At 40.0% G+C, this 12,603-nt stretch overlaps 1 protein-coding gene across 5 annotated transcripts in view; it reads right to left on the bottom strand.

Annotated features, from left to right (window-relative positions):
- Nucleotides 1-1,930: 1,930 nt before the first annotated feature.
- The window catches only part of daam2 (dishevelled associated activator of morphogenesis 2), a 179,371-nt gene continuing 168,698 nt past the window's right edge, over nucleotides 1,931-12,603 (bottom strand). For all 5 annotated transcript variants that reach the window (XM_061895681.1, XM_061895685.1, XM_061895684.1 and 2 more), the window contains 2 exons: nucleotides 4,761-4,931; nucleotides 1,931-4,688 (listed from right to left, as the gene is read on the bottom strand). In XM_061895681.1, the coding sequence (XP_061751665.1) occupies nucleotides 4,476-4,688; nucleotides 4,761-4,931 (384 nt within the window). In that variant the 3' untranslated portion in view covers nucleotides 1,931-4,475. The remainder of the gene's footprint in view (nucleotides 4,689-4,760; nucleotides 4,932-12,603) is intronic.

Here is a 12,603-nt window from a genome sequence, read left to right as displayed (position 1 = left end):
CCAGTTTCAGCGGCCCATGAACTCACCATTGTGTTGACTGTGACTCAACAGTTTGTTTACATGTGTAACTTTACCAACGCTGCCATACAAAGACATGTTTTATTGATTGATTGATTGAAACTTTTGTTAGTAGATTGCACATTACAGTACATATTCCGTACAATTGACCACTAAATGGTAACACCCTACACAGTTTTTGAACTTGTTTAAGTTAATCATTTCATGGTGCAAATATGCCACTTCTTTGTCTCATTTTGTCCACCAAAAGTTTTATACTGTGCGTGAATGCACAAAGGTGAGTTTTGATGACGTAATTGACTTGTTGGGGTGCTAATCAGGCATATTTGGTCACTGTATGCCTGTAAGCTAATAGATGCTAACATGATATTTAGGCTTGCTGTATGTACATATATATCATTATGCCTCATTAGTACACATTTTTATTTCCTTTGCTTATGTCCTCTGTGTATTTAATTTTATTGTGTAATGTATGTAATATTGGCTGCATGTCTGATAGCCATCTTGTTCCAGACCCCAGCAAACTATCCAGCTTGCAAAGGTTGTGATAAATCCATTATAAGAAGACAGCCTGTTGTTTTCTTTAATTTGGACACACATCTATACCTTAGGTCATTCTAATACAGTCATTTCCAGAAGTTATCGTACCCTCTAAGAAGCTTTAGTAATGTTTTCCAAAGTTGTAAAAACGTGTAGAATAAATATTATATTTCAACATTTTGGTCAACGAAGATGTGTTTAATTCCATCCATCCATCCATCCATTTCCTACCGCTTGTCCCATTCGGAGTCTATCCCAGCTGCATTTGGGCGGAAGGCGGTGTACACCCTGGACAAGTCGCCACCTCATCGCAGGGCCAACACAGATAGGCCGACAACATTCACACTCACATTCACACACTAGGGCCAATTTAGTGTTGCCAATCAACCTATCCCCAGGTACATGTCTTTGGAAGTGGGAGGAAGCCGGAGTACCCGGAGGGAAACCACGCAGTCACGGGGAGAACAAGCAAACTCCACACAGAAAGATTCCGAGCCCGGGATTGAACCCGGGACAACTCAGGACCTTCGTATTGTGAGGAGCAAGCACTAACCCCTGTCCCACCATGCTGCCTCGTTTAATTCTGTTATGTAAAATAAACGTGTAAGTTCCTCCTGCTGTCACACAGTCATCGAGTGGACATAGTAAGACAGTACAACTGCCTATGCATTTAAACCACAGTTGCAAGCAATTTCAAAGTGTAAAATATATGCAAGTGTTGTTAATCAAGAATACACTATCATATAGTGCTTGCATTCTACATAAACTGCTCAAAAATAAAGGGAACAGTATAATAACATATCCTCCATCTGAATGAATGAAATATTCTTATTAAACACTGACAACAAACATCACACAAAAGGTATCAATGGAAATCTAATGTATTAACCCATAGCGGTCTGGATTTAGAGTCACACTCAACAGTAAAATGGAAAAACACTACAGGCTGTCCATTCCATTTGCACAACAGCACGTGAAATTGATTGCCAATCAGTGTTGCTTAAGTGGAGTTTGATTTCACAGAAGTGTGACTGACTTGGAGTTACATTGTGGTTTTCAGGTGTTCTAATTATTTTTTGGGCAGTTTATTTAACTTTTTAATTTACGCCGGAAGGGACACAAATTTATTGTAATCCTACAAAAAGGACACCGGGTGAGGAAAATACAAAAGAAAAATAATTTTTTAGAAATTAACAACAAAAGTCATTCTTAAACAGGTCTCAAAACTATATCCACCGTGACAACAGACCATACTTTATTATTCATATTATTCATATCATTTTTTCATAATGCTGTGTTTACATACAAAATATATCAAACTAAATAAGGCAAATAAATAGGAGGTACAATTCACAGGAAAATGCAACATTCCTCAATGTTTTAATTGTGTTTTAATTCGATCTCAAGAATGGTGTACAAAATACTTGTTTTTCTAACTGTACATCTTTTTGTGAAAGGTAAGTTTTCTTTTGCCAACCATAAAAATACTGACTCTTCATACAGATACAGCCAAAAAAACATGTGTAATGTTTCTCAGGCAGTACAAAGTGATGTTTTTTTTTTTTTTTTTTTAATACCACAAGCAAAGTTAAGTCATAACATCACACAGTGTGCACGCTTCTTTGGGCATGCAGGCTGATGCCAAGTGCACGTTTGGACAGAAAACTACACATTCCATCATTCAACACAGACATGTAAAGTCAGTGTCCTCCACCGTCTCCTTACTTCCATTCAATCTTTTATTCTCCAGCGGCCCAGCCGGATTCCAAAACCTCACTTACTCCTTTTCTTCTTTTTTTCTACATTTGACACTGTTTTGCTGCACCCTTCTCAGTTCAAACAAGTCTAATACTTCAAAACATTGTTTGCAAATGGAAATGTCCCATATTAAAAGTGCATTGAAAAAGATACTAATTTGATTTCCATCTTTACACTCCAAAAATCAGCCAGTCAATGGCCTAATAATAAACATCCAAACATGGAACAAACAAACATAATAATAATAATAATAATACTGACAATGTTGCAAAACCCCTCAGTAAATAATTTGTACTAGAGTATTGGTTAAAGCTCTGGAGTAAAGGTTTTGCCAAAGTTTGATATACTAACTGATTAACTGGAGAGATAGAGGGTAGGAGAAAAAAAGACCAGCTGAAATATACAGACATTGCTGGTTAAAGTGGTGTTTTTTTAGGAACATTTCTCAACATTAAGGAAGCTTAATCGAATCCCAAGATCCTCACTGTGCTGCCATATTTCTTCGTAACAAAACTATGGATGAGACGGCTGTGGGACGCAAGTTCCCCTTCAGGGCACCAAAATGATTAAAAGTTTGCTGGCTTTATTACTTTCCAAACTTTTAAATACCAGCCAGTACTGTACATACATTAGCAGCACCACACGGAAAGAGGAATGCTACTTCAGGAGGCACTTCTAGGTGAGTAAGTGGTCACGACGACAGACAAACATCACAACATACACAACAACGTTTTAAGTCTACTACTGGTGTCTTCCTCTACTCTTGTCTAAAGTAAATGAGGATTTTACACCGAGTGCTTGTTCAATCAAGTGCTTTGGGAGGTGTAGCAGGCAGTGTTGCAGTACTTTAACGTTATTACAACCTGTGCAAATCTAAATATTTTATACACCGCCCTGCAGCTCTTAAGATTGCTGGGAGCAGAAAATACGTATTACTATACGAGGATGACAACATCTTGCATTGTGTGCACCAGTTCAGGGATTCTCGAACTGTGGTACACTTAATTAAATATTCAAACACAGTGTTACTGTTCAAACTGTGTGTAATCTTACAGTGGCAAAAAATAAATATACCTGTTAAATAAAACATCTGCATTGTTGTCAATGAATACTTAGGCGTGCTATGCTACTGTATTTTAATGTTGGTCATTGTGGTGGTACTTGGAAAGCCAAGTGTAACTTGCTGAAAAAAGTTTGACAACCACTGCTTTTTTAATCTCTAATTTGCACTGTGCTGCCCTCTAGTGTTAACATGCAAACAATTTTGCAAAGACCCCACTACTCACATTGCAGCATTTGCCACATTTACTAAGATTTTTTGTTTTTTGTAGAAATGTATTAAAATATCTTTGTCACCGTTTGTCTTCAACGTTTTTTGCAGCATTTGGCCATCTTGAAAATGTGTGTTGACGTACACAACAGGAGCCTCAATAGACATTGAAGCGAATAAAGTAGTCAGGATCTCAGTCATGGTGCCAAAAACTGGATTTCTGGCTAACTTTAGGGCAAGTGTAACAATCACTGTAGGTTAGCCATAATAAAAAGGTTTGGATAGCTGAGCAGCGAGCGTTGTAAACATGGAAAGCCGTTTCCTTCATGTTTGTTGGCGTGTAGAAAGAGAACACACACACAGAGGCGCACACACAGGCACACACAGTATGAGCATTCAATAAGAGCTGCAGTGCAAACAACACAAAACTTAAAGCGCAGAATGTGTAGCGATGAAGGAGTGGAGCACCAACAGGAAATATTTTGTGTACAAAATTCCAACCTTTGCAGTTTGCTGGTTTGCTTTCAGAACACTTGCACACGTTTTGGCACTGCTGGATGGCAGCACAACGCCAATGGTCACATGACCGTCAGCTAGGTTGCAGTTTTTTTGTCGATTTTCTCCAGATGCTTTCCAGATGTGGAGGAGCTTACAATCCTTGCTTTTCGTTGGTGCAGAGTGACTGACTGTGACAAACTTGAGGGGTTTTGTCAGGAAGAAGTGACATATGGTGTGAAGCACAGAGGTCAAAAGTCACAGGGGTCTGTGCTCAGTATCCCACCTGCCCTGCGTCCTGATCATGTGATCACATAACGTCCAAGGGTGACAAGTGGCACATGCCGTATGGTCACACCATCGGGGCTGAGCTCAGCAGGCGTCTTTCGTCCCCCTAGTAGTTGACCTTTGTGACGGCCCGTTCACGCCCGCCGCCCTCCACCAGCTGGTTGACAGAACGCTTGCGGTTCCTTTTGAATTTGTTCAGGTCTTTGTCGAAAACCTCACCGGAACGCAGAGCCGACACCAGGTCGTCAAATTCCCCACCGACCTCCTCCGTGGCCCCGCTCTTCTTAGCCCGCCGTTCCCGCTCCCGCTGCTCCTTTAGCTGGCGACGGAAAGGCGATTGTTTAGTAACACAAACGGTGGCACCTTGGACACTGTCAGCAAAGTGTCTTACCATGGCCTCCATGCGTGCCCGCCTCTCCTCCTCGTCTTTGCGTCGCTGCATGTTTTCTAGGTCTTGACGAGCTTCGCTGAACGACCCCAAGAATGTGTCGAAAATCCCAAAGAACTCGTCGGGTTGCATCCTACCCTCCTCCTCCCCAAAGTGCTTTAGAGATTTGGTAAACTGCAAAGAAAAGCAAGCATGTCATTCCTCCGTCTTTAGACCAGCAAAATGTAAGACGTGACAGTCAAACACTGAGATTTTGTCTGACATTTTGGATTACAGTGGTACCACCACTTAACAGTGCCACAATTTAGGAGTGTGTTGAGAAAAGAGCTGTCTCTAACTGCTCTAAATCACGAACAACATTGGAGTTGCAAGCATCTCTGCCATTTTACTGTGATTTTCAAAATGCAGCACATATACCAGTCTACCGAATACACACCTTCCTAATTTTTCACTGCAAACCTCCTTATGGGTTTGTGCAACATTTCACAAGGGTTTCCTTTCTTCAGAAGAGGATGTGTCAGTTTGTTGACGAAGTAAAAGGAAAAAATGGCAGCATAAAAAGTTGGTGCCCTATGCTCTCTCTTTTTTTCTTTATGTACGCATTTATAGGATGCAAGAATATAAACAATGACAAAAAGAAATGTTACAAAAAAAAAACAACTCATGAACTCCATGTGGCCTTACAGTTGTGATATGACAACATTTTGCAATAATGCAGATCAAGCCTGTAATTATGGACAGGTCACCATAGCAACCAAAACATCAATATGCCTCCTTTAATTAAGTTTCTGGTCAAATCTGTTTCCTCTAGTCGCCATGGGTGTGTCTTCAATCAGGACATGCACCCACGCACACTTGTGCGCACACACGCAAACCCACGATTTAATCAATTATAGAACTAAATGCTGTAATTTACTTTCCTAATATGTAAAATTATAACCCTAAAATCATCTGATTTAAACATGCTGTAATCAAATCTAGTAAAGATTCTCAAAACAATTCACGCATACCATTGTCAGCCATCACATCATACACAACAGTACATACTATGATTGCTAAAGGTGATATAGATTACATGAGCATATAATATTATGTTAAGAGGATTGCACACACTGTAATGGTTGTATTGTCTACTACTATGGTCGCTAGCCCGGCCTCACTTTGTGCGTTAATGATTCAAATAACATGCAAGAGTACGCTAACAAAACAAAGACAAGACTAACAACACAAACATGCAATTCTGTGATACTTCATAAACGCAAGTAAGCGTCTAAGAGAACATTCCGGCGCTTAAACTGACACTTAAACACGGAATGTATAATTTATATTAATTGATGTGTTTGCATGATAAAAGCATTCAAGCACTTCAACAGATGAATTATTGATGATGTTACAACTAACACCGTGAGCCTGACATTTGTACGCCGCTAATTACCACCGATACTCATAATTATTATTTTATTATTATGGCACATAAAACTGGCAGGTGGACAGTAGTAATCACGCCTGCTTCACGGCTGAATAGAAAGCAAATGGATGGATGACAAACATACAATATAGTTTCAGTTTCATCCATGTCTCTGTGAACATGTAAGTGGGAGGAGTGTGCACATGTTAAGCCTAAACAAAACAACCCTCTTGATGAGAGGGAAAATCCCTTCTGTCCTCTAGAAACCTCCGTCCCACTGACCCTTATGACCCGAGACAAGTGTAATCCTTTGTAATGTATGTGGTAATGTCTAATGCTGGTTTGTGAGGCTCTGTGTGTATCTCTAACACGCACACACCCACACACGTATGTGAAGCTTTAAAAATCCCTGCCTTATCTCTTCCGTCAGTCTCCTAAACCTATTTAAAGCCACTGGAAGTAATAATTTGTTTGACATTTTTACTCATAGGCTCACCCTACAGTTTTAAAGTCATTTGTTATTGTTTACTAGTCATGGGTCAAACAATACTGAAGCATTGATGCATAATGAAACAGAAAGACACACCAAGGGGCGCAGTATTAAGAGAAGGAAAAGGGACCGATACAGCTATTGAGTCATTTGACTGTGAAGAGCTAAACCATGGTAATCAGTAAATGCTTCTTTTGGGTCAGAAGTAACAGATCATACTAAAGGAAGTCGGGGGAGAAGCATGGTGTTTGACATCGATTTGCCACCAACGATCTAATGGTGTGATGAAACTAAAAAAAAAGGAAATGTTGCAATATGTGGGATCATTTTGATCTGGGTTTTATAAACGCAGATACGAATGTATGTACTACAGCAAATGCTTTCCAAAATAATCTTGCTCATTTTGAAGAAATAAAATAAAAGGAACTCCTGCGACTTGTAAATGGGAGAAAACAGACAACATGTTTACTTGACCCACTTCCTAGGAAACTTATCAATGAGCTGTTTGTAATTTTAGGACCATGAATGTTAAATATTATTAACCTTAGGACCATCAATGTTAAATATTATTAACCTATCTCATTCCTCTGGTACTGTTCTCCTAGCATTCAAAACAGCGGTTATTCATTTGCTGCTCATAAACCTAACCTCGATTCTCACCCAATGGTAAACTACCGGCCGGTGTCGCACTTCCTCTTTATTTCTAAAATTCTCAAAATAATTGTCGCACAGCAGCTAAATGAACACTTACCATCTAACAATCGCTGTGAACCCTTTTTGTTTCTTTTCAGGCAAATCTCTCTACGGAGACAGCCCTCTCAAAAGTGACGAATTACCAATTGCTAACTAAGGACTCCGATGAATCATCCATGTTGCTGCTACTTAAAGGCCTACTGAAATTAGATTTTCTTATTTAAACGGGGATAGCAGGTCCATTGTATGTGTCATACTTGATCATTTCGCAATATTGACATATTTTTGCTGAAAGGATTCAGTAGAGAACATCGACGATAAAGTTCTCAACTTTTGGTCGCTAATAAAAAAGGCTTGCCTGTACCGGAAGTAGCAGACGATGTGCGCGTGACGTCACGGGTTGTAGGGCTCCTGACATCCTCACATTGTTTATAATCATAGCCACCAGCAACAAGAGCGATTCGGACCGAGAAAGCGACGATTTCCCCATTAATTTGAGCGAGGATAAAAGATTCGTGGATGAGGATAGTGAGAGTGAAGGACTAGAAGTAAAAAAAGGCGAGGGCAGTGGGAGCGATTTACTAGGATAATTCTGGAAAATCCCTTATCTGCTTATTGTGTTACTAGTGTTTTAGTGAGATTATATGGTACCTGAAAGTTGGAGGGGTGTGGCCACGGGTGTGGTGACCGCCAGTGTCTCCGGTGGGAGGAGGTAAGAGAGTCCGCAGCTGCAGGAGGACGCAAGCTCCGCTCATGTCTACGGTAAGAGCCGACTTATTACCACAATTTTCTCACCGGTTGACATGTGGTCGGGAACCATGTTCGCTTGACCGCTCTGTTCCATAGTTAAGCTTCACCTTCGGGAATGTAAACAAGGAAACACCGGCTGTGTTTGTGTTGCTAAAGGCAGCTGCAGCACACCGCTTCCCACCTACATATTTCTTCTTTGACTTCTCCATTATTAATTGAACAAATTGCAAAAGATTCAGAAACACAGAAGTCCAGAATACTGGGTAATTATGCGATTAAAGCATACTACTTATAGCTTGGATCGGGCTGGAAAAAAATGTCCGTTACAATCCGAGACGTCACGCGCACGCGTCATCATACCGACGTTTTCAACAGGATACTTCGCGCGAAATTTAAAATTGCAATTTAGTAAACTAAAAAGGCCGTATTGGCATGTTGCAATGTTAAGATTTTATCATTGATATATAAACTATCAGACTGCGAGGTCGGTAGTAGTGGGTTTCAGTCGGCCTTTAATCTTAGCGCTGCCTTTGATACCGTCGATCATAACATTCGACCGTATCAAAACCGTATCGGTATAATAGAATTAGCTTTTTCTTAGTGTAACTTCTATATTACTGACAGGATGCAGTGTGTCTCCCATAACAATGTGACCTCGGAGTATGTTAAGGTAATGTGCGGAATTCCACAGTGTTCCGTTCTTAGCCCTGCACTCTTCAGCATCTACATGCTGCCACTAGGCGATATCATACACAAATACAGTTTTAACTTTCACTGTTATGCTGATGACACCTAACTTTAGATGCCCCTAAAGCTGACCAACCCGCCAGATTGTAGTCACCTGGAGGCGTGTCTAAATGAAATTAAACAATGGATGTGCAGCAACTTTTTCCGTCTTAATGCTAAGAAAAGGGAAATTTTGTATATCGTCCTGGTAGATTTCTGCATTTATTTAAGAATACCGCCTTAAAATTTGACAATAAAACAATTGTACGAATAGGCTCGGTGAAAAACCTTGGCATTATTTTTTTTACCCGACTTCGTCATTTGAGCTGCACATTAAGAGTGTTACTGAAAAGGCCTTCTTTCATCTCTATCGTTAAAATCTGTCCCATTTTGTCCACCAGCGACCCTAAGATAATTTTTTATGTAATTGTTACATCTCATCTCTATCACTCTAATGTATTTATATCGTGTTTCTCCATTTTTAGCATCAAACGATTACAGTCGGTACAAAATGCAGCTGCTAAACTTTTGACAAGGACAAGAAAGTTTGATCATACTACGCCTATACTTTCTCACCTGCACTGGCTTCTTGTGCACTTTAGTTGGGACTTTAAGATTTTATTACATACGTATAAAATACTTAACGGTCTAGCTCCCTCCTATCTTGCTGATTGTATTGTACCACTTGTCCTGGAGAGAAATCTGCGTTCTAAGAACTTCGGCTTATTAGTGATTCCCAAAGCTTTGAAACAGTCTGTGGGGTCTACAGTATTTTCTATTTGGGTTCCTTTACTCTGGAATGCCCTACTGGTGACAGTTAGAGATGCTACCTCAGTAGAAGCATTTAAGTCACATCTTAAAACTTATTTCTATACACTAGCCTTCAAACAGACCCCTTTTTAGAACAGTTGATCTGCTCTGCCCCCCATTCCTGCGTGAGGAGGTAATAAGGTGGCCACGGATCAGTCTCTACGGAATCGCTAGCTGTTCAAATTCCTCTATGCATCAGTTGGTGACGTGTCTGCACTGCCGACTTGTCTACATACAAGAGGATACCCCTGCTGGCCTCCCTATGGACTGGACTCTCACGTTATTAACCCTACCCACTCGGCATTCATTGCACCGCACCGGTCAGCCGAGATTTCTCATTTTTCCCATTGGGTTAAGTTTTTTCTTACCCGGATGTGGGTTCAGATGAGAGGATGTCGTGGTTTGTGAAGCTCTTTCAGGGCAATTTTGATGAGGAGCTAAAAAAATACATTTTGAGCGATTGATTATTTTTATTTTATAGTGTCAAATAAGGTAAATGTTCTTCTTTTACCGTTTAGTATTTGGCTTTTGACCAAAGTTGCAGATTTTATTTCCATGTTTGCTATTAATTTAATTTGCAGGTCAAATGTAGTGACTTTTTTTAATCCAGCAGTTGGTGTTGTTATGAAACACCAACACAGTTTCAGTAAAGTGTTAATACAGTCAGTGAGTGTGCCACACAATCACCTAGGCATCATCTGCCCATCACTACTGTTTACCATTTACTTTTTAGTGACTTGATTACAAACTGATAGTGGTAGCTATTAAATGACAAAAACATTGCAGAAGCTAAATAAGTAGCTGCCCTGCTATGTACAGGAGTAAAGTTCCAGGACTTGCTGTGAATGACAAAATGCACGTGTCCATAAAAAAATCCTAAAATGCCTAATTTTGATTCTCTAAACAAGGGGTCCTCAGTTGCATTTGTAAAACAGCCTGAATGTTTTCCTGGCAATGAGGGCCAGTATAAATACAAACAATTCTAAACCTAATACAAATACAATATTTTAATAAAAACAATAGTAATTGTTAATGTTACAATCAACCCTGACTTAGATTAAAACCAATGTACCCTTTTTCAGACAGAAATATGCATCATTACCTATTGAGCTATCCGGCCACTCCTAGTGTATTTATTTTAGGGTTGCAGTGAATAGTCGATTAAAGTGAAAAAAGCTTCAATCTATTATTTGTTGCTTTGAAAAATCATATTAATGTAACAAATACAAATACATAAAATTTGCACCGCATGGAGTGCCCGGAGCTTTAAATACACAGACATAGTTTCTGCAAGGCTGCTGCAATAGAGCGTGCATGAGAGCGGTGGTGTGTGGGTGCTGTGATCTGTGTAGCAACGTAGTAAGTTTTCTTAAAAATTAAAATCAATGTTACAAGTGCAATTTTAATTTCTTATGATGTGCATTTATTAAAAAAAAGAATGAAACTTATGGTGGGCAGAAACACGTTTTTTTTTTTTTCAACTATTTAAGATATGCGTTGAGGCTATAAAGTGTGTTATGTCCAATCACTTGATAATCAAAAAAACTAATTGATAGATCACACAATTACTAAAATAATCAATGCCTGCAGCCATAATCTCCTCCATTAATGAGCAGCTTTCTCTAAAATGGTATGAGTTTTTTTGGGTGATGTTTGGCAGGCCAAACAAAGGTTTTGACTGTTCACCTGTTGATAATTCATACCCATTCTCTAAAAAAATAATGATAGTGCCAATGCTTGTAGTAACGCAACATGAAAAGCTCTCTAGGCTATAGATTACTAAAGTGGACCAACTGGGGTTGCTATGGCAATAACAACATTCCAGATCGACAGTAAGCCAATCCGTCAAATCATACTAAAACTGTTCAAGTTTATTTTTGCTCTGGGACCGAAACATTGAGTTGATGTATTTTTTTCCACTGGAAAGAAGCGAAGCATAGAGTAGCTTTGACAAAATTTACGTCAGACGCACGCACGCACGCACGCACGCACGCACGCACGCACGCACGCACGCACGCACGCACGCACGCACGCACGCACGCACGCACGCACGCACGCACGCACGCACGCACGCACGCACGCACGCACGCACGCACGCACGCACGCACGCACGCACGCACGCACGCACGCACGCACACACACACACACACACACACACACACACACACACACACACACACACACACACACACACACACACACACACACACACACACACACACACACACACACACACACACACACACACACACACACACACACACAAAGTTGTGCCTGTTTAAAGTCTGGCCCGGTGAACACAGGTTCTTTTGTTTTCCACCTAAAGTCGGTGTCCTGCTCCCCTACTTTTCTCCAACTGAAATCACAATAGGCTCGTTTTACCACTAAATCCTCCTTAGGAGAATAAAAAGTGGAGGGGAAACTACTTGACAGGCCTTACACCTCTCTTCCTTCCCATCCATCACACATACAGTCGATCATTTCAACATGTGGGTGGGCTAAGTTTGGAAAACCACTGATAAAATAACTGATAAGAAGTGCTCACTAGTGTCAGCAATAAAATGTTCATTAGGACACTGCAAATTTTTTTCACACTTTTCTTTTTTCCCCCCTAATATCTTCACATTTGTCCCATGATACATCAATAGGACAGCCAGGAGACTGTCACAGGGAACTGCACTTTTTTGGGGAATTTTGCCTATCATTCACACTTATTATGTAAGACAAGAACACGTTTTTCTTTTTTATGCATTCTAAATATTAAATAAATGCAATCAAATGTAAGCTTACAATGGAGCTTTGGGAGTCGCTCTATTCTGCCTATAACATCCTTAAAACAACATCCAAACACCTCCATTAAGGTTTATGTACATGATGTATATATGTAATGTAGTGACAGGCATATTTATAGTAACATTTGATATTTGCATATTTTGCTCATTTGAAGCATATGTAGTGCATTTATTTAA

The sequence above is a fragment of the Nerophis ophidion genome, linkage group LG03 (genome assembly GCF_033978795.1).
Source record: "Nerophis ophidion isolate RoL-2023_Sa linkage group LG03, RoL_Noph_v1.0, whole genome shotgun sequence".
NCBI classification, from domain to species: domain Eukaryota; kingdom Metazoa; phylum Chordata; class Actinopteri; order Syngnathiformes; family Syngnathidae; genus Nerophis; species Nerophis ophidion.
The sequence above is the reverse complement of the archived record's forward strand: the minus strand, read 5'-3'. Positions and strand labels throughout refer to the sequence as shown.